The 27,184-nt window shown below is 39.1% G+C and overlaps 1 protein-coding gene across 3 annotated transcripts; it reads left to right on the plus strand.

The window, feature by feature from the left end:
* Positions 1–260: 260 nt before the first annotated feature.
* Positions 261–27,184, plus strand: TMTC1 (transmembrane O-mannosyltransferase targeting cadherins 1). 3 transcript variants are annotated; one of them, XM_072400109.1, is made up of 20 exons: positions 261–349; positions 1,454–2,223; positions 7,679–7,856; positions 8,140–8,213; positions 8,504–8,680; positions 10,205–10,289; positions 11,423–11,526; positions 11,814–12,003; positions 14,531–14,652; positions 15,849–16,016; positions 16,091–16,204; positions 16,604–16,747; positions 17,082–17,190; positions 18,262–18,364; positions 19,082–19,217; positions 19,943–20,087; positions 20,918–21,055; positions 22,358–22,480; positions 23,696–23,773; positions 23,982–27,184. In XM_072400109.1, the coding sequence occupies exons 2-20, from the start codon at positions 1,613–1,615 to the stop codon at positions 24,249–24,251; spliced, it is 3,069 nt and encodes a 1,022-aa protein (XP_072256210.1). In that variant the 5' UTR covers positions 261–349; positions 1,454–1,612; the 3' UTR covers positions 24,252–27,184. The 3 variants fall into 3 exon arrangements, with proteins under 3 accessions (XP_072256210.1, XP_072256211.1, XP_072256212.1); XM_072400110.1 differs by lacking the exon at positions 261–349 and adding an exon at positions 387–549; XM_072400111.1 differs by lacking the exon at positions 261–349 and adding an exon at positions 588–679.

The raw sequence follows: 27,184 nt of genomic DNA on the forward strand, positions 1-27,184 counted from the left end.
GAGAAATATAAAAGTGTAGGGATTATAGAATGAAGACATTTAGCAGGATGGATAGATGGAAGAATATGGAGCTGTAGGGATTATAGAATGAAGGAATTCTGTACAGAACGATAGATGGAGAGATGGAGGAATATAGAGATGTAGCAATATTAGAATAGAGATATATAATAATGTAGGGATTGTAGGATGGAGGAATATAATAATGTAGGGATTGTACGATAGAGAAATATGAAGATGTGGGGATTGTATAATAGAGGAATGATGTTTATTCGCAGCTGTGCGGAGAGGAGAAGAGACTGCAGAGACATCAGCACGGGAGAGTGACAGTCACATCACAGACCGCCATCAGGTATGACACCTCTCTGTGTACACCAATCATAGCCGGAGACCTCTCTGCACCTTGTGAGAGCCCCGACATTCAGAGACCGCACTGCACACAGACAGCCGCACTGCGTGACTCCTCCGCCTGCACTGCAACCTGCATAGAGACAGCTGTCAGCAGAGACTGCATGGAGTGTGCACGGGGAGGGTGTGATAGAAGTGCTGCTGGTAAGTCACTTGGTAGAGAGGTGGGGATGGTGACATCAGTGTGAATATTATGTAAGGTGGAGTAACACACGGAGACTAACATGGAGGAGAGACTACACACAGGGAGCAGAGACTGCTGAGAAAAGAGAAGGTATGTACAACATGGAGACATCATCCATCTAATGACAGCCTGTATGAGTCTATATTCCCAGATAGAGTATACAGAGACCGCTAAGGTGTCACCTGTAAATGGAGAGAGTGCAGAGAGGGCAGATTCTGGATCATCTGATAGGACATGACTGCCCGTTTGTGAAGATATGACCTCTGCAGAGGTGAGTAGAGAGAGCGTTGCATTTTGCGGTCCACAAGTCCCCTGAGGAAGCCAATACAGGCGAAACGTGTCAGAACTCGACACTGTATCACTACTTATTTGCTAAATGCTCGGAAAGCTTTATGTATGATAACAGGGTATAGTCCCTGTCTACTCTCATTCAGCAAAGTATTAGATGAGACTCTTTTTTTGTCTGGAATTTGTATTTAATGTGTGTTGCATTGAGCCAATATAACTCACTACACAATACATATTAAATAATTCCCTACAAACCCCAGTCTCCCAATCTCTTCTTTCTTTTATTATCCTATTTACTATTGTCCTGGGGTCGGCTCATATTATTCTCTATTTTGATCAATTTTAGGCTAGGTAGTTTCCACCCCTTCCTCCCTATTTACTTCCATACAAAATTATAGCAGCCAACTTTAGGAATAAAAACATGTCATACAAACAATATCTCCTGGGCAAGCACCTAATCAATGGGTTACAAATTGTCGAGTTTGGCAGACTAATAAGACCTGCTTCTGAGTATAGGAAGTCCCATATTGTTATAATAATGACGTTGATGAGTCAGCCTCTGCTTCTCTTTTGCAGAGAGCCCTCAGCCTGCTGGATGAAATGGACAGAATTCAGAAACAGCTGACCCTAAAGTGGAGGAGATGTCTGGATGTCTTCAGTAGGGTGGTGCAGTAAGCGTACATTAGAGAGACGTCCTGTGAACAAGATGTGAGGCATCTATCAAACCTGAAGATTATGAGAAGTGCTGGGCCGATCATTGACAATCAGGTGCCCCTGAGTACCCATAATGATGTGGAGCGGTTGGCACAAAGAACGAGTATGGCTAATGGCTGGGATCAGAGGAACATCAAAGAGGTAGCCAATGACCCCCCAAATCATACGGGGTGCAGGAACCTCCAGAACTCACCTAAAGACCTGAGCACCAAGAATGGACAAGGTGTCCCAACTTTCATCCCAAAAGGTCATTCCAATGGTGGGGCAATGAGCTCCCACAGAGGAAGCCCCAGGAACTCATCTAATGGGCTGGGAAGAAGTCACTGTGCAGGCGGGATGCAGGATGAGGATCACAAATCCGCACTCCGAAGACCCAGAAATTCCCCCTTTCCCAAAGGGGTTGATCTTAGTGCATGGACGTTTGCCCTTCCAGCCTTGGTGGCAGGTCTGTGCTTTGCAGGGTCTCTTTTTGGGGAGTTTGTCCATGACGATATCTGGGCCATCCTCAATAACCCAGACAGCCGAGGGGAGACCAACCTTAGCAGTGTCTTCAGGAACGACTTTTGGGGCAAAGCCATGAAAGACAACACGAGTCACAAGTCTTACCGGCCACTGTGTGTGCTAAGCTTCAGGTACCCAAGAGGAGCTTAGTGTTCCATATCTAAGCATGCTTCAGCCATGTATCTGTTGGGTGGAGGGGCAATGCTGGGACTTATGGTTCCCCTGCACTCCTCTTGGTATAATTTTGTGTTGACTACTCTATATTTTCTAATATTTATTATATGTAGCAGTACAGAGCTGGTTTAGGGCCTTTGTTGAAGGGCATTATGCATGTATCAGTGACATCAGTTTAAAGTGCTTCATTAAGAAGTCCTTAAAAGCTGCATCTGATTTGATTAAATTGGGTTCCCCCCCTGTAGAGCCTGATTTATTAAGGAAGAAGAAGATGAACTTGGGTGATCCAGCAAACCTGGAATGGGTTTCAGAAAAAGTAATTTGCTATTTGTTAGCAAATGTTTTCATTCCTGGAACAGATCAATTCCAGGTTTGCTGGACCACCCAGCTTCACTGATGAAAGTGTCTCCTCTCCAGGCTTGGAGAGCGTTAATAAATCAGGCCCATAGACTTTTATGGGAATGCCCACCTTGTCTAATGTGAACAAAAGCCCATCAACAATAGTTGTCACAGTAGGTGCAATATACATTTCTAGAGCCCTGACATATTCTGTTGGTGTGGAAATATTATGATATATATCATGATTTATACATTCAACAGTTCCATAGGAAGCGATTAGGGACATTGGGGGGGTTGATTTACTAAAAAAATTAGGCTGTTCACTTAGCATTGTGAATTGTCACTTAGCTTGGTGAATGTGGCCAAACTCTACTGACTTCAGCCATCCGATGACATGAAAACTAAAATCCAATTTTTACAATTCCATGGGTGTTCTTTGCAAAGTGGATTTTAATGTAAGCCTCCCTTTTATAGAAAGAGGCATGGGCTATCATCCCATTAAATAATTGGCTCTTTTGACCTTGGAAAACATTATGGACCTGATTATAGGATAGAGGTTGTTACATACGGGGGAATCAGAGGAGGGGACATTGTGCTGCTGTATACTGGATATTACATGATTACAGGTAGTACAATGACCATCAGAAATCATGAAATCAGAGATTAGGACATGATTCTGTACAGCAGGAAAAAATAAAAGTAGCAATGACAGGGACATGGTGTTGCTGAGCATTGGCACATATATATATATATATATATATATATAATGATAGGAACGTAGTGTTACTGTGCAGTGGCTGACTTTTATAAGTTCAGTGATTACTGTTTTTGGTGCTATGCAAATACTTTATCATATTCATAATGATACATTTTTTATGGATAATTACAGCTAAACTTTTGTTAAAAGAAATCTCTTCAATGTCAGGAAATTATCTTCTAATATCAGTGTCATGTGAACCCATTAGAAGATTTCTCCTCTATCCCTGTTTGGGTGACACACTTTTTTTTTCTTCCATCATCTCACAGCCAACAATGGATACAGAAAAAAATTGCCTCTCCATCCATACCTAAATCAGGATTTAAATACACTTTAAATACAATTTCCGTATGTATCCCTCTCCTGTGGCTGCGGATTTGTATGAGTAACAGTAAAAGTTAGGAGGGGGGCACTGAATGTGTTCTGTACATATTAGGGGAGTATAGATTCCCCTAAGGCAGCCCTTAAATTTTTAATACTTTTGGCCACAGAAAGAACCTTAAAGGTGAGAAATCAGGAAAACAGAAAAAAATCATAGTAAGCTGTCAGCTATGACGGCAGGCACTGGGGGTCTGCAGGGATTCATTGCCAAGGTATTTGAGAAATGTGTACACTGACAAGCATGTGGTTTGCCCGTGAGCGGCCCAGGACGTCTATAAACAAGGCGTACACGTTTATTACCCCATAGCATGGCTCAGCCTGCAGAGTAAAATGGTTTCAGATGTCGGCCTTGGTGTATAAACAATGTCTCCCTCCTTTCCTCTGGCCCAGATAACACAGAGGCTTTTCTTCTAAATAACTTTCTCCAGTTACATTTGTACCGGCCTGGTTACAGTTACTGAAATGAAAGGGGGAATTCCACTTTATACCACACTGGGCAGCTGAAATTCTTGCTGTCAGCTGTAAATTCTCTGTAAACAGGAGCTGATCAACCAAGATTTTGCTGCTGTGTATACTATAGATTTCTGTGTACATTTGCTGCACAATATAGATCCTTACATAATAATACTGCAAAATGTAAACACATAAAGGAACCCTAAATAATGCCAAAGAGAGGGGAACAATTATTATAACCTTTCCTGCCCTCCCTAATGAAAGGCAAATCAGAACATATTTATTCTTGATAGAAATTTGTGCAACAGATGCCTGATATTCAGTTGTCATTGGACAGTTGAAAACTTGGGGCAGTGATCAGGAGCCTGGGCAAAAATCTGACATGTGTACAGCAGTACCCCAACATCATCTATCAGTCAGCCACGTGCCAGATTTGCTTGTCTCAGGTTAAAATCTGACATGTGGCCGGTTGATTGTTGATCACATGTCCGTCGTCGTTTATCAGTCCACTGTGGCAGATTGATGAATGACTTATAGGGAATGATTGCTGTTCGCTTCTATGTAGGAGAGTAAAGCGGAGTGCTGCTCACTCATTCTCCCCTCTCCTTTCTCCAGGTGCTCTGTGTACAGTGTTCATTATTCTGTTACTGGAAATGATCACAAAATATTCTTTCCAGAGACAATCATCTGGCGTCTGCATGAGGCTTAAGTCTCAGGCCAACTTAGAGGGAACACCAGTTAATCTACCAGTATGTTTTTGGAATGAGAGAGGAAACCAGAGTACCTGAAGGAAACCCACATAAACACAAGGAGAACTTTTACCTGTAATGTACTTTAAGTTTAAAATATTAGAACTTTTTTGTTCAGCATGTAACCTAAAAACTCCAGCTGAAACATTAAGCCTTATTTGTCCTAAAAACCTAAATTTGTTAGAATACACCAAAAATTGATTGAAAAAGGTCAGACCAACGCACCACACACTGGTCGGGAGAAGAAGGGGGTTTTATTATGTTGGCATGGAATTGATTAAAATGTATCTCGAGACCCAATTTTTTTTTTTGTTTTAGCAGAGACCCTTGCCGGATCCTTCTAATGGTACTGGTTCAGTACACTTTATTGCCCAGCCCTGATGAGGAGGGAACCCTGAAATGTGTTGGCCTTTTAGGATTCTGAAAAAACTCCATCTGGGCTTTATATGTTCAGTTTCGGGGCCTCCCTATTTAAGCCAAAAGCTGACCTTTGTCCACTATTCCTGGGCAAACCATCGCCTCTACACTGCTTAAAATCTCATTAAAAACATTTGCTAATTTAGGAAATCCAGCATCCCACACTTTTCTTCTATTTCCTGAAATAAACTTCTGAAAGGGATTCTCTCTAACGAAGTCCTGTATAGCATTAAAAAAACACATTAATTGTTAAGAAAATATGTTTTCCTTAACGCACATGCTATAAATATTACAGACATTATACAGAGTATTATATTTTTATAAACTTTATCTAACTTTGAATAGGAATCAGTTTCCTTTCTAAAGGAAACCTCCATGTCCCAATATTCCTTGTATTGTGTGTACTTTTGAAGTCTCTACAGCACAATGGTGTGGCTACAAATGAACTCATTCCAAACGCAGCATGATTTGTAGCCACAGGCATTGAGTAAATGCAGATCTCAGGAAAACATAAAGGGTATTTGCATAAATGAACACTTATTTTTAAAGCAACAGAATGCAATGCATCATTAAGACATAAAACAAATATGATCTTTTTGGTTTTGACGTTTAAACATGTGTTTAGTGATCACAGGCTTAGACTTTAAATAGTAATTGATCATTTCATGCATGAAGCTTCAAATGAAACATAGTGCTTTGAAGATGCTAATTGCTGGATAAGCTACAAATAGTAAAGACATTTGTAGGCAGATCACAATACACCCTTTCAGACTTAAATTAGAACAAAACCACATTGAAAATGTAAACATATTATCAAAGCTAAGCCTCCAGCTCTCTGCAGTAGTGTGCTGGGAGATATGTAATAAGATCTCTTCTGTGGGATTTTGCCTGCATTAAGACTTCAGTGGGAATGTTTATTTCTGTACAGAATTTGGAGGAAATCCTAAAAATTTGTGGCGTTTGCATATTTTTTATTTTAACATAAAATAAAAAACAAAGTCTTTTATGATGAATGCATTTGATAAAGGCAGATTATGTGTTTGGTTTGCAGACAGGAAAAACAACCCGAAAGTCTCAACATGATGGGGGGGTATTTGGATGGATCCAGTATTTGGACTTTCTTTTTGGACTGAACATTCTATAGGAAAGAGTTCATTGGCTGGGATAAATTCATCCTGGCCAATAACGCTTCCCTGTGCAAATCCAAACACTATAAATTCTAGGTGGCTATAGATTTTTTCCCAACGATTATTAAGCAAAGTTGAAGTAAAGCCAAAACTTTTTCTTTTCGTTTTGGAGGATTATTGTTGTTGTAGATTATGGCCATGGATGCATTAAGCCAGTTAGGAGTTCAAGTGATATCATATACTGGCTAATTTATAATGGTTGTAAACCTGATAATAAATAAAGAGTAAAACATCTATCTGTTTTATATGTATCACTGCCCTTTTTCCAATGAAAATCATTTTTTGATAATTTAGTTGATTCTGCCAGTCATTCTGACTTTATTATTATTATTATTTTTATTAATAATAATAATAATATTATTAATAATAATAATAATAATAATAATAAACAGTATTTATATAGCTCCTCTTCTCCTCCTGCATCACTGTCTGTGTCTGTCTATCATTTGCAACCCGTATTTAATGTACAGTGCTGCATAATATGTTAGCGCTATATAAATACTGTTTATTAATAATATAATAATAATAATAATAATAATATTGCAAACATATTACACAGTGCTGTGCATTAAATAGGCGTTGCAAGTGACGTACAGATACAGACAATGAAACCCTGCTCAAAAGAGCTTCCAATCTAAAAGGAGGGGTGAGTAGCACACAATGTAGGGGCTTTTAGATCCAAGCATCCAGGGTATCTTCGATCCCTTCTAAAGGATTTATACATTTGGATACAGTGGAGAAGAATTAGTCCCCACTGGAGAGAATTATTCTTTCTATTTGTCCTGGTGACCGCTGTCATTAAAAAACAATTGCAATGAAAAATCCAAAATGCTGGGAAATCTTCCAATGGAGATACCGGTTCCAATCATAACTATATTAAAGGAGAATATCTATTGCTTTGTAATGACTTCCTCCTTATTCCTGTTACATCTTTAGAATAGAATTGATGTAAAATCTCCCCAATGGTACAAATGTAACATACCAGACATATAGAGTGGGTTTAAACCCGCCCTAACCCTAAAAATTAAAAAATAAGTATTGGATATCCACACACTATCCATGTAAACTCGACTAATCTTATACGTCCTTATAATATATTTAACTTTTGATTTCTTCTTTTCTGACACAGGATGAATGTATATTTTTGGGGCCTGGATCCCTTCTATTTCCACATGGTGAATGTTGTGTTACATTGCCTGGTCAGCTCCTTGCTCTGTTATGTGTGTAGTAGCACCGTGTTTGAGGACCGCCGACTGGCGCTGGGCACCGCCCTTCTCTTCGCCGTCCATCCAGTTCACACAGAAGCTGTAAGTGTCTTTTCTTTAGACATGTATTCTGTTATTCTTTAATATTCATGACCTTAAAAAAAATAATACAAGAAGGGTATTATTGCATTTTATTGCAGAAGAGACATTTTTCTTTTGCGCTATAAAGGATTCTTGCCTTCCCCCATATAAACAGTACAACCTGTACAATAGGCAGAGGACAATAACTTCCCCTCAGGTTACAGATCCTGCATGAGCATGAAATTAAGAACGTCATTTTATTCTTCAAAGCCTCTGACCAGCATTTTTCCTGGTTTCCCCGCAGGTGGCAGGCATTGTGGGCAGAGCAGATGTCTTGGCCTGTTTGCTGTTTCTCTTGGCATTTCTCTCATATGTAAGGTATGTCTTCTGTTTATACCTGGATATATTTCATAAGCTGTAGCCAATGATACATTATAACAGAAGTAAAAGGAAAGGAAGGAACTGCATTTTTGGTTTGGATGTCTAAAAATTGAAAGCCATAGAGGTCAGGGGAATGTCAGTTTCTTTTCTGTTACACATTGCCAGCGATGCACATGCAGAATTTTTATTGTGATGATAGATGTGTGGCTACCATGGGGTGTGGGCTTGCACCAGATTATTGCATTCACCATCAAATGAATTTGCTACGTGCTGTTTTCTTGATGCAGGAGCGTGGAGACGGAGTCAGCCACAGATTGTGTTCCTGGTACAAGATCGCCGTTCCTCCTTCTGCTCAGTTTGCTCCTGGGCACCTGTGCCATGCTGGTGAAGGAGACAGGAATCACGGTGTTTGGCGTGTGCCTTGTGTATGACCTTCAGGTCCTGTGCTTGCGAAGGCTGCAAAGGTATGTTCTGGGCTTTTTTCCACACCATCGTTTGCCTACCTATTATTCTAGACCAGGGATCCTCCAGAAGTTGCCTGAGAAATGTGTGCCTCCTAGTTTATATGACATCAATGATCTTTTTTTTAGCCATTTGTACGGGTGACATTCTTCCCACTGGCCATGAATATAAATGGCATTCTTCCTACTGACCACCACACTGATGTACTGTGAGCTGTAGATATAGTAATTATAGTAGGGGTTCCCTGACCGTTATTTTAGGGGGTTCCTTACATTGGAAAGGTCTTAAAAGGCTGCTCTAGAGGAACTACACGTCTTAGCCCAGGTAATCTGTAACATCTTTGTTCCTCAGTTGAGCCTTTCCTACAACATAGGCAACCTTGACCACTGACATTCATCTGAAATTCTAATCTATTCCATACAATATTTTTATTCTCCGGCTTTAGTACTGGCATTTAAACTAAGCCCTTATATTAGGAATTATCAATTGCCTTGCTGCATGCTTGCAGGTGCAGGTTATCAGGAGTCCTGATTTTATTCTAGAGTTTATTGGTGCATGATTGTCCAATTGCAATAGCTCAAATATTAATATAAATAGAGGATGATGGTGACAACCAGGCACCTACAGAAGGAGGTCAGTGTTTCTCAAGTACAGATGTGTTTAAGGCTTCATGCAGAGAAAAAAAATCAGAAATCTTTGATACAAGTGATAATTTAATATGAATGTTTTAACCCATTTTTCAGACATCCTGTTTAAAAAAAAGATCAGTTAAGCTTTGCCAAAAAATCAAAATGTGAATGGCACCCTAACACTCTGATTTGATGCACCCCAAAGCACCTGCACTACACAGTATGGTAATGTAATAGCGTTGTGGTGCTCTGTGTCGTACATACAAAACACAGCGTACATTAATATATGTTCATTCTTGCAGCCCAACACAATATTTGAATGGGCTCTCAGATTAGCTGACTTTTATATGTAGTGGCTGCATTTGTTTTCTTTTTTCTTTATATTCACCTAGTGAACCTGCAGTAATCCTATACTAAACTATAGGTTTGGTATGTATGAGCAGAAACATTGTATTTTTAGGATAGAACTACAGAACATTTCTTTTACTCCATACCAAAAACACAAAGTGGTTTTCTGTAGTCCAAATAGACAGCTAGGAACAATGTCACAGATAAAAGTCAGCACAGACAGAAAGTGCAGCTCAGATGATTTCTTTCAGAATGAGGAAGTATTTTGTGCAGCTAGTGAATATGCATAACAACACTTTCTATGGTATAATAAACAGACCAGAAGATAGAAGGTAAGATAAGTTCACTCTATAAGCTGTGGTTGTAGTTGTAAGCTGGAAACAATGATGACGTCCCAGCAGAACATTTGGATAAATAGTTGTAAGATACATGCTGTGCAGAGTGACAGGTCAGCTGACTAACAATAACATTTCCATTCAGTGGTGACAGGTCCTCCCTGTCAGTATGTACAAGGTTCCTGTATCACCTCTCCCTCTCCATGACCTTTAGGTTGCCGTCTCTGGAGCACCCTGTAAAGGATCTGCGGGCTGCGGCCGTTCCCTTCCTGAGGAGAGCAGCGCTGGTTTCCTGCCATGTGAGTGGAATGTGGAATATCACTCTGTGTTCAGCCATTCTGCCTCCTCCGCCTGCATGAGTGGGGCCCCTCACAGCCAGAGCCAAGTTACATGATGTATCCTGCTGGGGGGGAATGGGGACTGCCAGGAACGCTTTACAAGCTGATTGTTTTTTATGTACTAGCCCAATCTGTGTACAAATACAAAGTAACAGTCTTCTTCAAAGGGCAGCACAAGCAAAATCAATCAGCATAAATGCCAATATCAAAAAAATACTCATCATTTAAATGTAAAGCTTTGTACATACGTCAGATGATTGTCATCCAAGGTGAATGGTCAGGGTGAAAATCTGACATGTATAAAGTGATCCTCTGACCGATTGGGAATGGCCGCTATTCACTCCAATGGAGGATCTCACAATCTCAGTCATTCTCCCACCTCGCCTCTCCATTGCATAAAGCAGAGCTGTGTATACAGTGCTCATTTATTCATCTGTCACTGGAAAAGATCTTTTCCAGCAAAAATCGTCAGATATCTATGTGACTTCCATATGGGGCTTTAGACTCTCTCTTTTATTTATTTCTTTTCACTATCTGCCTTTTTCTGTTTCTCTTTTTCCTCTGTCTCCTTCTACTTGCATGTTGTGTCCTACATCTTGTTTTCCCTCTACATACTATACACGTTATTTTTGTCTGTTCTTTCTCCATTACTGTCTCAATTCCTCTCTCCCTGTTGTCCCACGTTTCATTATTTCTCTCAACTTCCCTCCTCAATTTCTCTACAACTCCTATTCCTTATTTCTCTCTTTTTACTTCTCACATGCCTCATTTTTTTTCCAGTACTCACCCCTTTCCCTCCATGTGCATGTTTCTCTAACTCCTTTTTACACTACAATATGTTTCCAAAATTAGCTCTAAATTAGCTCTAAGCAGTAAATAGTTATACATTCTTGGCTCTTCTTTATGGCTTTACACTGCCAGGCTGCACCCATCAAATAGCTGGCTGTATGTACATTCAATGGCTCATATTGTCCTCTTGCTGTCACTTGTACAATAGGAGCAGTAAATATGCCAGCTACACCCAGCCTTGGCTTTGCAGGAGTCACAGTGCTGCCTATGATTTGAATATTTGATCGGAACCTTTTCTCTTGCAGGTGATGGTGGTGTTGGGTTTCCGTGTCCATATGATGGGAGGCTCCATGCCATTGTTCTCAGAGCAAGACAATCCAGCTTCCTTCTCACCTTACATCCTCACCAGGTACGTGGAGGAGAACCGTGGCCCAGGGCCAGCATTTCTTTGTCTCCTGCGGTTGGATAGGAGCTCTGTCCTGTCTCTGCAGGTTGTTCTAGCAGCCCTTAGGAATAAACAGGAATTCAGCCACGCCATAGAAAAATTACCTTTTATAGCCTTACTGACAAGGTGAAAGATCTACCAATTGCCCCCCATAAATTTATTGCAGTGAGACCAAACAAAGAATAAGGAATTTTCTCTGCAGCATGTTGCCTGGGGACCGCCACAATGACTGCTTTTTATCTTTCCTGTAGGTTCCTGACCTTTTCCTACCTTTTGGCTTTCAATGCCTGCCTGCTTCTGGCCCCTATCACCCTGTGCTATGACTGGCAGGTAGGGAGTATACCACTCATTGATTCCCTTTGGGACAGACGTAACCTGGAGACACTCTTCACAATGGTGGTGCTCGTATCTCTGGGCCTGCACTGCCTGGCATCAAGAAAGGTAAAGAGGCTACTTCTGCCATTTGTACTGAAAGAGAACTGGTAAACCATTAACAAACCTTAGGCATACACCACAGTGCCAAGTGTAGTCTAACAAGCAGTTGGCATGTAAAGCTTCGTACAAACATCAAATGATTGAAGGAACATGTGTACAGAGGTCTCCTGATGTCATTCGTCAATCTACTATGGCAGATGAACTACTGATGGAATGACCAGTGTGCAATCCCATGGAGGAAAGCGCACCAGGGTGCCGCTCTCTTGTCCTTCACCTTCCTCTTCCATCGGACACCTACCTGCACAAGGCTTTACAGACCATGCATTGGGTGGATAGTCATACAGGGAAGGAGAAAATTGTGTTAGATCTGTGGATACTTAGCTTAGAAAATATGGAAAGGACTCAACTCAACAGCTTGCATTTGTTAGGGGTTGATGCCCCCTTCAAAGATCCAGACTGCAGCCATGAGAAATTAGAATTAGGGTGTCTCACTATTGCAGTGCAGAGTTCCTGGGTCTTAAAACCAATGTGATGGGTTTTCACTATCCCTGCTCTGACTTTTTGGGTGGTTGCACACCAACTGAGTCACTACCAATTCTGGTGAGTTCTGCAACTACACACCTTCGATACCCATTATAAGATCTCTCACCATCACCATGTAGAATATAACAGAAGGAGCTGGGACACACTCAGGAACACTCAATACTTTCTTGTTGGCAGGAACAGAGTTAATATTGGTAGAAAGAGCTAGATGAAGATAAAGCATAAAACATAGGTCGATTTAGCCAATCAGACTCATTCTATAATTAACCTATAATTTCTGGTGAAGCTGGCTCCTTGGAATGACTATACATTTTTTATAAGTGGAAAATATATTTTATTATCATGTTAGGCATTTCAATGTTAACTCAAAAAGTTTACTAATGGAAATACATGTTCCCTTCCAAAACCATAACTTGTCATGATTTGGAGAGGAGTACCACACCCTCAGGAGTAGGGCGCCAGTTTGATCTATGGCGATTTGTTTGTACGGGAAGTTTTTTTACTCACTTTCCTCCTCTTGCCGTCACCTCCGCCATATTTGATCGTTATCACCTCAGCAGGAAGTCTATTTATTCATTGCTCCACTCACTTACCAGCTCCTGGAAACTTTCTCTTCAGCTGCCAGAACAATGCTGAGTTTTTTTCACAGCTTTCCATGATGTTGTCAGTGTTCATTTATCAGTGTCACAGTAAACCAAGTCACCAGTGTTATAAGAATCTGGTTATATGTCAATAATGCACATTAAAGGGATTGTCAGCGTGTGTTGCAGAACTTGTTCTGCTATTTTCTAATAATTGAATTATTGGAATCTGCAGACTGATTAAACAAATGTAACATGTGCTGTCATTTTTAGATCTAAACTAAACAAGAGTTAGTAAAAGGTGACACAACTATAATCCTACAGATATTTTTACAAAAAAGTCACTTTGACAGGGATTAAAAAAACACGGTCACAGCAAGGGGCATTGTGCTTGAATGCTTATAGCTGATGTTTAATCTGCATATATCTTGCCCTTACTGGTTCTTCCTTTTCATACTCATCATCACAAATAGTACACTCTTCTGTTTTCATTGCATAATATGCATAATCATGATTTCATTGCATCATTGCATAATATGCATAACCATCTGGTCTGTGTACTTCAGGTAGATCATGGTGGGTCGCAGGGGGTCCAGATATGTTTCTGCAAACAGAACACTACTTTAGGTATTACCCGCCAGGCAACAGCATGTACAGTATGTAGAGAGGGGGAGAGAGGCGTTGGTGATGAGTGGAGTTTTGTTGTTTACTCAGGAATTAGGATCATTATTTCTTAGGGATCTGGCAAGAGTACATGGAAATATAATTGGCTGATGAGCTTCTCACAATTTATTGTACAGTGCTGGGTAATATGTTGGCGATATATAAATCCTGTTTATTAATAATAATATTAATAATAATAACAATAATAATAATGCCGTTGACGATCATGTCTTGCAGTTCTCGGTTCTGTATATGCATAGTGTTTCAATATTTTGCCCCTTGTAAAGTGATATTTTACTTACAGCCCTGTGCCGTTTGTCTTGTATGCTTTAGCAGTCTTGCCAAAATTTCCATTCTGGTTCTGGTGATTACACATACTACTGTGTGCTCCAGCAGCTCCTGTTTTAGCATAATTTAAAAATCAAATATTAAAAATTCAGCTGGTATTGAGGCAGTCCCTTATAATGAGCACATTTAAAGGAACTCAATGCAGGGATAGTAGAAACCCCTTATAATGGGCACAGCAGGTGTGTAGACCCAGGAATTCATTGCAGGGATAGTGGGGACCCTGATAAAGGGCACAACACATATACAGACCTGGGATGTCAGTGCAGGGATCTGCCCAATAGAGCCATTGAGGGATAGAAAATACTGAAGAAACTGCATAAATATTATTTCCTTTTGGGTAGACTGAATGTTTAATAGTTGTGTTACTGCCCCTTACTAACATTCGGCTTGTCCTGCAGAGGAGTGAACATCGGGAGGTTTTGGTGGGTCTTCTCTTCCTAGTTTTCCCATTCATACCAGCCAGCAATCTCTTCTTCAGGGTGGGCTTTGTGGTGGCGGAGCGAGTCCTCTACATGCCCAGGTACGTCTGAGATTTTTTATGAAATGTTACATATTTGTATAAACCTGAAATGTCAGGGGGTCAGAGAATTACTGTTGTTAGTATTCTGTCCTCCAGGTCCTGAAAGTGCATGATAAGTCCCATAAAAAGCATATATACATAGATAACTTCAGGGCTCCATGTTAGCAAAGTCAGGAGCAAGTTAAGCTAGAATAGGGGGGGGGGGGGGTAACATTCAGATATATCTGTACATGAATAAGCAGATTATTCAAAATTTGTCCTGCACTTCTTTATTGACACGGGTTGACACATTAACCAATGGGCAGATATATTGAAATAAACACAAAACATCACCAAGACTAAAATTCCCCCTAATTATATTACAGTTGCTGCAATTAAACACATGTTTATCTGTCTGAGCCGAGGCCAAAACACACAATCTTTAAGAGGTTGGATTCAATGTCTCTGGAAGTCATTCAGTCGAGAATCTGGGCTGTGTTCTGTCTTGGCGGAGAGGAGGACATCACTGCCAATGCATTGCAGGATTATCACCAGCCAGGATGTTATGATGTGTGTAATCCAGGGGCCTCGTTCCGGATACAGTTACAGAAACACAACACTGAGCAAAGTATCATTATTATCCCAATAGCACCAAAACTTTTGGTGTATTTCCCAGGGCCAGGGTCTTGTACTAAATAAATATCCATTATATCTCTGTAACCAAGCAGCAACTTTCCAGGTCAGTTGTATGCAGCGTATAACACATATTGCCCCCATTTTGTTGCATGGTGAATTGTGTATTAGTACCTTTGTTACTTTAAAATTGTATTTAGGGAGTGCACAAGACAGTGGCTTAAACTTCATTCAGGCTTACATTAGGAGCAAAGCCTGTGCAGCTCCAGGAGGTTGGCATCTTACCTGCTGCTTGGCTGCCCACATCACTAAAGAACCAGCATTTGCACATTTTTATATTGGGCGGTATTGAACTCTTCACTACAGGTATATCATTTAACAGGAAAGAAAATTTGCCACAGTTTTTTTATTATTATTTACTTGAGAAAAAAGCATGCAGTAAGAAATGAAGCCAACACTGGTTTACATAAATTAAAAGGATTATGGTTAAAGAAATAATTATACATTCAGGAAGGCATTGGGTACACTCTACATTACTTTTTTTTCATTTTCTCAAGTGAGCCTGTTTGTTTTGTTTTTTGCAGTATGGGTTTCTGTATCCTGTGTGTCTATGGAATGAAGGTCCTTTACACCCGAACTTGCACACGTGCGTTTTCTGCTCTCATATTCAGCTTTTTCCTCCTGTTGCTCCTTTTCTCCTGGAAATCTGTGTCACAGAGTGAGTGCTGGCGGTCACGGGAGGCTCTGTTCAGGTAAGTATCTATCTTACTGATCTGGTTTTCTGATCCCAATGTGTGCCCTTCCTCACAATTTTTTCTTGTCCCAGGTCCGGTGTGCAGACCCTTCCACACAATGCCAAAGTGCATTACAACTATGCCAATTACCTAAAGGACCAGAACCGAAAGCAGGAGGCCATAGACCACTACAAAACTGTACTCAGGTAACACCTCAATTTATCCAGTGTCAATAATTATTACACACAAATGATTATTATAAATTTGATGATGTTAGATTTGGATTCAATTTATTATATATTTGGAGGTCCTGAGCCAATTGGTTTCAGTGTTATTTTGGGTTGCTTGGATTTACAGATGGAAAATGGGATCAAAGGCTATTTCTGTCTTATATCTTCTTCTGCTGTAATAAAGGTTTTAGTTTGATCTGGATTCACAGTTAATGGCCCATTTTATTTGTACCTGCAAGGAGCTGATGGGACATATAGTCAAGCCTGTTCCCATTGCTAGTTTAAAGCTGCCTTTTTCATACACCTTATCATGCTACATTTTTATATTCATGCATCATGAATTCTGCTTTAGTCTCTTGCTTTTTTTATCCCTAGGTTGTATCCAAAACACTCCAGTGCCCTCAACAATCTCGGCACGCTGACTACCAATGCTACTGCATCTGAGGAATATTACCGCAAGGCCCTAGAAATCAGTCCACAACACAGCCGGGCGCTCTTCAATCTCGGCAACTTGCTTCGGTAAGGAAAAGGCCATAAAATTCAGAGGCCATACTGGCCAATCACATATAATCTTAATTAGTTGTACACAGTCAGAACTTGTGTGGTCTTTGGCTAAGTAGTTACAATTTCTTATGATACCCATCAAATGTTAAAATAATCCGCATAACAACCGACTTCCTGCAGGAGGGGGATAAGTGGATGCCAGTGGGTCATCTAAATATTAATTTTCCGGGAGGTACCATAGTTTTATTTAACACCATGAGCACATGTATTTGTTTTTGAGTCAGGAAATCAGGTAGTCATAAAAATGTTACACAGAAATGTGACAATTACGTCTTTGTCTCTTCTGTAGGACACAGGGGCGGAATGAGGAAGCAGAGCTCCGTTTGCAGAAATCCATTCTCCATGGTCCATATTTTTCAGACGCCTACTCCAGCCTAGGATCACTACTGGCTGATCAGGTGAGATTCTTCTCCATGTCACTGTTCTTGGTATATTAGTGGCTGGTGTTGGCAGAATCCTAAATTGTGTTGATGACATCAGGTTGGTATCAATTTGTGGTGCTTCTGAGATCATTTGAAATTCATTGACAGACGCAACCTTCAGGTAATCCCAATCTGTTCTACTTTTGACATGCTTCAGTTTTGTTTTGCATTCAAAAAGACATATAGCTTAAAGGCAATTTACACAGGTACTTAGTCTTTCATAGGGGACAAAAACACCGTCATTGCTTATCATTCCTGAAGAATATGATAGTTGCTCAGTTGTCATGTTAAACTTTCAACTTCAGTCCTTTGAGTCATTGACCCTGAAGAAATATACAGTCTATAACATCTAGGTGATGTGACTTACAAAACAACTCTGCCAGAAATTCATAGAGTACAGCATGGGAATTAAATTTTATTACAGTGAATGCATACATTTGTGCTGAAATCAATTCATTCAGTCTAGGAGGATTCAAGCTATTCATGGAGGAGATCTGCAGGAACAGAGATGGGTGAGGATCTGGGATCTGAAATAGTAGGCTTGAAGAATAATAAGGTTGGTTGGGTTATGGTCCACTACTACATTTATAATTCTCTTTTTACCTGAAGCTTCAGAAGAATACCTTTCTACAGCCATCTAGTAAATGAGCGTGTAATGATAGCAGTTGAGTCTCTCATTTATGTACACATTGTTAAAGCCAATAATTCTTCAAATCATAGTAATGTGGGAGAAGGTTCACTAGGGAGAACATACAAATATGAGCAATATCCTAGGTGGGGATTGGTACCTGGGTCCGAGAGCCATGTATCCAATTAGTTATTTAGCTATTTAATTAGGAATTACTGTGGAAAAAAGAGCCCATTGGCTTCTAATAGGCTATTACTAGTGCCAGTTATTACTACAATTCTATTCTTACTGTTTTGGGACTGCACTAAGATTGAAACTATTCTAAAACTACAGCTAAAGAACTTGTTACTTAAAAATCACAGTGTTCTAGATCTCAAATAAGTGTCCTGCCCTAAAATCTTCTTCCCCAATCTTTTCAGAAACGTCAGCGAGAAGCAGACGAGGTCTATGTAATGGGAATTAGGAACTGTCCAGACAGTTCTGACCTACAGAACAATTATGGAGTGTTCCTGGTGGATATTGGTGAGTAATTTTTTTAATGTAATTTAAGCTTAAAAAATGTGATTTCTTTCCACCAGTAGATGACCTTGGTCCTCAGGATTGAATAACGTCCTTTATCACTCAATCATGTGTATACTTTTACAAAGCAGAATTTAGCCTAGATACTTCTAATAAAGTTGTCCTAATCTTTTCTGTTTCTTATTACAACTTACTATACTCAGCCATTATACCCCCTCCAGCCACTTTCACCTGCTTTCACCATTATCCAGTCCATCTGTACTTCATTAAAAATCTCATTGTAGCTGGTAAGCCTTTCTGTGTAGCATTAAAATATATTTATTATGTTTTGAATTAAAACTTGTCTGGACTCTTTTCTTCATTTTTTCCTGCAAGTTTTTGTGCTGTTTTTTCTACCATATACAATATAATTGATAATTTATTGGTTTCCTAGTATAAGGGGACAATGTTCTATCCTTTTTTTTCCCCAGTGTCCTGTGTTGTCAATCTGTGGCATGCACTCTCAGTGAATACTTCTGGCTGATTCCATTGCACAGGCATGGTCGGCTGTTATCACCATCATGAAATATACCTTAATCTATGCCTTGCAACCATTGCTGAAGTTCCTGTTTGCAGGAAGTAAATGCAAAGAGGACAAAGAATATCAGCATCACTGAGGTAGAAATTGTTTTTGATGCACTTGTGCTAAGAGCTAACACTTCATCTTCCTGTTTGTTCCAGGAGCTCCACAGAAAGCAGTATCTCACTATCTCCTAGCGCTACAGCTGCGCCCTAATCACCATGTGGCCATGCTGAACCTCGGCCGCCTCTACCGCTCACTGAACCAAAATAGTGAGGCTGAGAAATGGTATAAGAAGTAAGGCACTTTAGATATTTAATTCCATTAATGCATTAAACCAATAGCTAAACATCCCTTATAACCATATTGTGGCACACAGGTTAAACTGGTATTTTTTATTATCCTAGTGCAGAAACCTGGGTATTATCTGTGTATCTATAAAATCTTCACTGTTCTGCACATTCTGTGCTCTGTGGAAGCCACTTGTGTTTCTTCTTGGGAAGCTCATCAAACCATGTTTTATTCAAGTTGGCTTTATGCACAGGGAACAGAAAAGGAGTTTCTTTCAACTGTTACCACAAGGTTGAAAGAGCATGATTGTCTAAATGTCTTCATATGCTGTAGAATGAACAGTACTCCTCACCGGGGAAACCTAAATTATTGATTTGGAGGGGGGGTTCCCATACTTTCAGCCATATATTGTTGATGTGATGGACCACAAGATATGTGGTAGTGTCCACTAAGGCCAATATATGGTAGCAGAAAAGTGGCTTTATTAATTAAAATATTCAGAAGATGATAATAGTAGGCAGTCAGCTTCTGCCTAATATTTTGCTATGCTGTGGTGTTAAATGAAAAAAAAAAAATATATATATATAGAACAGCTATATGAACAGTAAGAACAGTGTTTCCTTTCATATACCAGTGTTTTCCAGTTTTTAAATGATTACCCTGCATATTACTTACCAAATTTTGAAACAAGTTTTAACTTGTATGACTTTTACTATCTGTGTCTTGATTAGGGCATACCAGATATCTCAGGACATTGATGTCATTACCCCCCTTGGAGCCCTGTATTATAATACGGGCAAATATGATGAAGCTTTACATCTGTATAAAGAAGCAGGGAGACTACACCCAGAAAATGTCCAGACACGTCTGTCATTGGTAAGTCATTGTAATTGTTTCTAGCAGGGTTTCCCTGGGCATACTTAAAGTAGGCAAAGAGAAGATATAGTTCATTTAGCTACTTCCAGCCCCAAATGAAGGGTTACATTTTCAGAAGCTTTTTTCTGTCTCAGTTTATGCAATGCAGAACTTACCTCACACTACTCATCTATCCCCATTCCATTTCAGTGCACCACCATCTTCCTCCTTTTTTATTACAAACTTCAAACATTTTAATTAGCTGTGCCGGGTATAAGTGCGTGGTTGTTCGTTCATTCCCAGTAGACTCGAGGGAAGCCGGGATTGCTGGCTTTCTTTTGCAACCACCGCTAAGCTATGTATGACCAGCTCAGCTTCTTTGACATTTTCCTGTCGTGATCAGGTAGGTAAAGTAGATTATTGCAGAAGGGACATCCCCTGTCCCTTTCTGCAATAACAACCTTCCTGATCGTGAATTTTTCTAAGTGCAACTTTAGTTCCACTTTAAAGCACTACACAGAATAATAAAAAGCTTTGAGAAGAGAATGAAGACATGGCTTCATTTTCACTTGTTACCTGAGCTAATAAGTATTGAGACTCCTCTCATCAGCGTCTCTTACCTCCTTCTTCACCATAATACTACTGCTAAACTAAGTATCCACATTTTATCCAGCTGCCCCAAACACTAACAACCAGTAACCCCCATGGTATATATGGCACACATTTTAAAATCAAGCCTATTTTCTATATACATACCAGTTTGTTAGCATTTTTTAGTCATTGTGAACACTTTACCTTATTTTCAATTTGGATCAGTTTTCTTCTCTTCTATTGTCTACTTTCTCCTATAGGCCCAAGTCCAGGCAGTGATGGGTCAGACAGATGAAGCAGAGAGTCTAGCTCATCAGATAGCAGCAAATTCCCCTGACTGTATAGAATGTTACCGTCTCCTGGCTGCCATCTACAGCAAACAGGAGAAGTATAACAAGGTACTGGAATTTTCCTAACACATTTGTTGTCATGTGGCTTCTAGTCTCAACCTGCTCTTAGCATGAGGATTTCCTGTAACCAACATTATCGCACAATAAGCAGACACGTGAACGGGGCCACATTAGATGGGGATGCTACAAGCAGAATTCCAGCACTGGGAAGTTAGACTAAGTCCAGGACTTTTTGAAATAAAATTGGAGCGTTTCACAGAACCAATTTGGACACAAATGTCAGTAGATACAAAACCTACTATCATATTGTAGCCTTTGTGTTCAGGTATAAATAAGATACTATTAAGGAGGTGAGGTATATTCTCTTAACTGACAAGAAGAAAGGGAGGAGCTCTATCCAGTGCTTGACAGCCAATTTAGATTAACCCCCTTAGCGGTAATCCTGAGTGTGACTCGGGGTGAATTTACCATGCAAAAAGCGGTAATGCCGAGTCACACTCGGGGTTTCTAAAAACATTAAAAAAAACACTCACCTTGTTCCGTTGGTGTCCTCCCAGGCCCTGCTGGTCCTTGCAGGTCCTCAGGACACGTCTTCTTCCTCTGATCTCCAGCCGGCGACTGCAGAGACGTTCTCCGGGGTTTCCCGGTGACGTTGGTGCATACGTCGGTGCGGGCGGGAGGAGCGACGGGAAATTCAAATAATTTTGTATTAGAGTCAATACAAAATAGCTGTATTGAGTCCCAATACAAATCTTTATATAAAGATTTAATATTGCATTTATTGAATATTGGACATATTTTGGTGAGTTATGCCCAAGATTTATAGGCCTACAATGTAAAATAAATTTCCATGCAAAAAAATGGAACGCTTTTTGCGTGGAAATAGGGACAGAATTAGAATGCTAGGGGGGTTAAATATACATCTGAGTCCAAAGTGGCAGACAAACCACAAATCCCAACTGTAGATCCACCACAACAGATAACAAAAGCAGGAAATAAAGAAATCAGGTACCAACCAGCTGTAATAGGAAGGCAGCTGTGCAGACATGAAAAATAAGTGTCCCAAAACACTTAGAAAGGGGTTGGCTCCAACAATCCACAGATACCTGAGTCCTCTAACCGTATGTTTCATGTACACCTAACTGTATATTAAATGATTCAATACTGCTGGCATATCTCAGAGAATTTATAACCCATAGTCTAGGTTTTCAAATCTGTCAGCTTTTTTTTTTCCCTTTAGACTAGTTGACCATCTGTGTCATCTCTAGGCACAGGAGACCATCACCAGAAACAGCAGCTAGAAAGTTACCTTTAAAATATGATAACACCTTATGTCTTTCTATTCTGCAGGCTCTAGAAATGATTGATATTGCTCTGCATATGAAGCCAAAGGACTCCAAAGTAATATCTGATCTTTATTTCACAAAAGGCAACCAACTGCGAGAGCTCAACCAGCTGGACAAAGCCTTCCAGGTATCCAATAAATCATGAAATACTCTATAGATAGTTTGTGAATGTTTGACCAAACACCTAGGTAAGCTTGTTGGGCATTTTTTTCTAAACATATGGACAGTGATATTGATCTGCCTCACTTTGTGGGTAAAACAGCCTCCATTTTTATGAGAAGGCTTTCTGCACAATTTTGGAGAGTTCCTGGGGAAATTTGTGGCCATTTGTGTTGTCAGGTACTGAGGCTGGATGAGAAGACCTGGCTTGCAATCAGAACTCTAGTTCATTCTGAAATATTCAGCAGAGTTGAGATCAGGGCTCTATTGAGCAGCCCATAACATCCAAGTTTAATACCCTTTAATACCAACTTACTCTAATTTTTCTTTATAACATAAGAGGACCCTTATTATTATATCTACAGCTCACAGTACATGTAGAATTGTGATTAATGGGAAGAATGTCTTCTACATTGCTAGCCAGCGGGAAGAATGTCTCCCTTACAGATAGCCAAATAGATCATTAGTGTCACTTAAACTGACCTGAGAGGCACAAACTGCTCATTTCTCAAGGAACTCCTAGCAAACTCTGGAGGAATCTTGGTTGGGAAACACTGATTTAAGCAGTTCCAGTGAACAGTAAGAACAGTTTTTAAATTTTATACCAGCACTTTTCCAGATAAAGCAGGGACACTTGCCTAAATGCAATAAAAAAAAAATTGTAATTTGATAATTACCTTGATTTTTTATTTACCAGGCAAAATGAAAAAGAAAAGATTTGGAGTGTTTTCACTGAAAAACTAAATTTTATTTGCTAAACATTAACTCAATTAGAAATTGACGCTTGCAACACAATCTAAAAAAATTTGGACAAAGGCAAAGTAAGACAGTTATACAAATAACATTTGGTATGGTTCTTCAATAAGCAGGTTAACTGGTAACAGTTGTAGATATCAAGTTTGGATTTCAAATGAGTATCCACCAAAGGCACTTTACAGTGCTGAGCCTTATGAGAGAATTGTCTGTCATTAAAAAAATGTTTTGCAGATTTCTCCTCACTTCCCATTTGTTAGAATATTTGTGAGGGGAAATCAGGTAATGAAACTTGAAGATAAGTAAAACACAACAGATGTTTAATTCTTCTACACTTTATCCAAAACAAGAAATAAAAAATACACATACATTTTGTTAACCTGCACTTACTGCCTGATTTTGTATGAAATCTTCTTTGTGTTCTTTTCAGAGTTACAGCCTTGTAGCTGACCTAAGCCCCAAGCAAGCCCAGGCCTGGATGAACATGGGAGGCATTAAACACATTCAGGTAAAACAGTAAATTAGAATTGGTGCAATCTGTTTGTAGGGTCATTTGGCTCATGCTAAAATGCATTATATATATATATTTATATTCTAGCTAGCTAAAATATAATAATTGCTCTGGTTCATAAGGTGGGTACAAGTATGTGACCTAAAGGTTAAAAAAATAATTTTCAGGTCCTTTGTAATGGGTCTTTACACTTTTATTGTTGCAGGGGGATTACATTGCCGCCCGAACCTATTATGAAAAGGCCGCAGTCTTGGAACCTGACAGCAAATTGCTAAAAGAGAATTTAGCAAAACTGGAGCGCTTGGAAAGCAAAATACATGGAGCAAAGGCAAAAGGTTCTGGTGGACAGTTAATGAAAGAAGAGAAAACCCTTACCAAACAGGAGGACAGGATATCAAAACGAACCGTTCAAGATAAAGAGTCTGGAAGTATAGGACCGCAGAAGATGAAAAACAGAAGAATGGGGCAGATTTGATGAAAAAATATGGGCTTGCTGTAGCTGGATAGGTGTTCAGTTACAAGGAGAAGCTTCAGGCCAGAACAACAGTGATCTGACGGAAGAAAGCACACGATGAATGGGCAGTGATGATTCAGTAGAATTATTCCACAAATCGCGATATAGTGGCAAAAGAAGTTACATGAAAATTTTTAAAATGTCTTGTAAAAGTTTAACCATCTCTAAGTTGTCCTTTTGGTCACTGAAACCACCTGTTCCATTTAAAGCTTAAAAGAAGTCAAATGTAGCCTTGGACAAGCTAAAAGGCAAGATTTCCATCTGGACACCTATCCATGCACTGATACACCACAAACTACTCACATCCATGGGCCCAGATCATACAGGGCAGCCATTTTGAACTCTGGCCTGTGTCGTTGAAGCATTGATTGCTTCTGATACCTATTGCAGGAAGTGAATTTGACCACAGCATTTTAGATGAAGGAAAGGCAAGAAAACTTCCACATTTTGTGTACAGCCTGACTTAGAAGGAGGATTTCAAGAGGTCCTGACAATGTATTCACACCCACAAAACTTAGCAAGACATCAGCCTGTGTATGCCTGCCTTATTTTTAATATTGGTGGTCAGAGAAGGATAAGCATTTCACAGGTAGCCCATATTTGCTATATAGTACAACTAAAACATTCTACTTCAGTTTTGGAACCATTTTATTTTCAACTAAGTCTCACTGAAATCCTGTTCCATTTCCTAGTATGACCTACTTTCATAACAGAGAGTAAAACACTGGGTGGTCATTCCGAGGTAAGACCCATACACAAATATATAGAATTTCAACAGCTATAAGAATTATACAGATACAACCCGGCAACATGTATTTAAACTTTTTGAATTGTTTTTGGGATAATGAAGACTGGATTAGGGCGGCATGACTGCATTTCCATTCCAGCTAAGGAATAATTCAGCTAATACTTCTGTCCTAGAATTCAGTAGTAGAAGACACAGCTGTCAAGTATTGTTAGCTAGGGTCCAAATTTGTCATAATAGTTCTGGTGTTAGTCATGGCCATTAATAATTAAATTAAATTATAAGAACAATGTCCTACCAGTAGAAAACTTAACACTGGATGGAAGCCTTGGCCGTTACCTGCCAACCCCCCTTACAATAACCCCTTTCCTATAATAATCCCTCCAGTATAGGCACTTAAGGTTTCTTAGTAAGATAAGGTGTTTTGGCAAAGAGACAAAATGGTCGCCCTAAGGGCAAGAAAAACTTACAGGTTGAGTTAATTACAGCATACAGCAGTTAAAGATTTCCTCCTACAAAAATATTATGCTTCTATATTTTTATAGAAACATTAGCCAAGTACATGTAGAAAGAATAAGGACCACAAGGATTGTATGACTTTTTTTAAAAAAATGTTTAATTCCAAAAGTGTAATTCCAACTCTGTTCAAAGACCAGGTAAATGTCAGAAGTTTTTATTGCTGAGTCCCTGACTGGGAGATTCTTTCGCACTTTTTTGGTAAATTTGTAAGGTTATACCAGGGTTACAGCAACTAAGGATGAATCTTCTAATTCACAGCCTTTATAAAATTTAAAGAAAAGTTTTTGACTGAAGTTACACTTTAGTCTTAGCAGAGATAAAACGTAACAATGTCTTGAAGACACCCAGATGTATGTGGATGGCAATTATCCATGTGTATATATGTAAATACAAAGACAAGGAAGTTTTATGTGAAGTTTATGGCTATTGGCATTAAAAGTTCTGGGATGAAGAAAGAAAAATGTATACCGCACAAAAGCTTTAAAACAAAGAATCCCAAAGTTTTTCTTTTTTCTTTAGGTCAGGTATTGGTATCAGTCTGATTTTGTTGTTGTTTGTTGTGAATGGAGTGTTCCCTTTGCTGCATGCAGAGTGTTTGGTTTTTAATATTTAAATGTTGGGCTCTAAGTCTGTATATCAGGTGAATTTAGCCAAAACTTTCCTGAAAACATTTTTTTCTAGAATTCTTCTGTAATGTTTTGTGGCACATTGAACACAGATATAAAAATCTAAGCTTCAGTCCAGCTTCTTTGGATTACAATAAAGTGGAATCACCTACAATGCTGTCCCTGAAAAAGTAAAGAGTAATACTGCTTCACTAAAGAGAATATATAAAAATAGTTTCCCTTATATGCTATATATATACCTTTTTGCCTGGATTTTTGCTTTAGAAGTGTTTCTAAGCCTCACATTTTTGAAATCATTAAATTAGACACTGCAACCTATTCTGCAACCTTGGCTCAATCAATTTAGAAGGACACAGTTAAAACAATAAATTACTAATTTTTTTTAATTCTAAAAATAAATTACAATGTATGTTTGACATTTTCCATCCAATATTTATTTTTGGGAAGGGAATTTTTTTTATTTTTATCATTGGGAAGGGAGGTCTGCAACATACGTGATTGTTTTTATGCAAGTATCACTTTAAAGTGATAAAAATAAATCCCAATTATTTACAAAGCACAGTACCAACCCTACAGATGTAATATTACCCTCATAAATTATTATATGTATGTATTGGAAAATGTAAAGTTTTATACATTTTGCTGAATTATTTTTTTACAGTGGCATATCGATCTATTTAAAATGTCTAAAACGTGAAATAAAGAATATTTTTCCTGAAAGAAATATATAAAATAACACAGTAGATATACAGCTTCTATAAGAAATTGTAGCACAAATATAATGGAATTTCAAAATGCAAAGACATTCGCCGACCACAGCAGACTTAATCATTGTCCTGTTTTAATATATTGAATTTTCCGCTTTTAACAATGCAACACTTGTTTATTTTTGGAAGGAAAAGTATTTGATGGATTTTGGTGTTAAGAATGTCATATTTTTACCCTCTACCTGGCTGTGTGATATGGTCTTGTGATATGTCAAATAAAGAAAGAATATATTTGGA

Source organism: Pyxicephalus adspersus, chromosome 2 (assembly GCF_032062135.1).
Source record: "Pyxicephalus adspersus chromosome 2, UCB_Pads_2.0, whole genome shotgun sequence".
Lineage (NCBI taxonomy): Eukaryota > Metazoa > Chordata > Amphibia > Anura > Pyxicephalidae > Pyxicephalus > Pyxicephalus adspersus.

Excerpts from the sequence above, each read along its gene's own strand:
- TMTC1 (XM_072400109.1), top strand. The coding sequence starts at position 1,613 with ATGAGAAGTGCTGGGCCGATCATTGACAATCAGGTGCCCCTGAGTACC. Across the intron at positions 10,290-11,422 it reads CAGCGCTGGTTTCCTGCCAT|GTGATGGTGGTGTTGGGTTT; the intron begins GTGAGTGGAATG and ends TTTCTCTTGCAG. Across the intron at positions 18,365-19,081 it reads AGTGTTCCTGGTGGATATTG|GAGCTCCACAGAAAGCAGTA; the intron begins GTGAGTAATTTT and ends TGTTTGTTCCAG.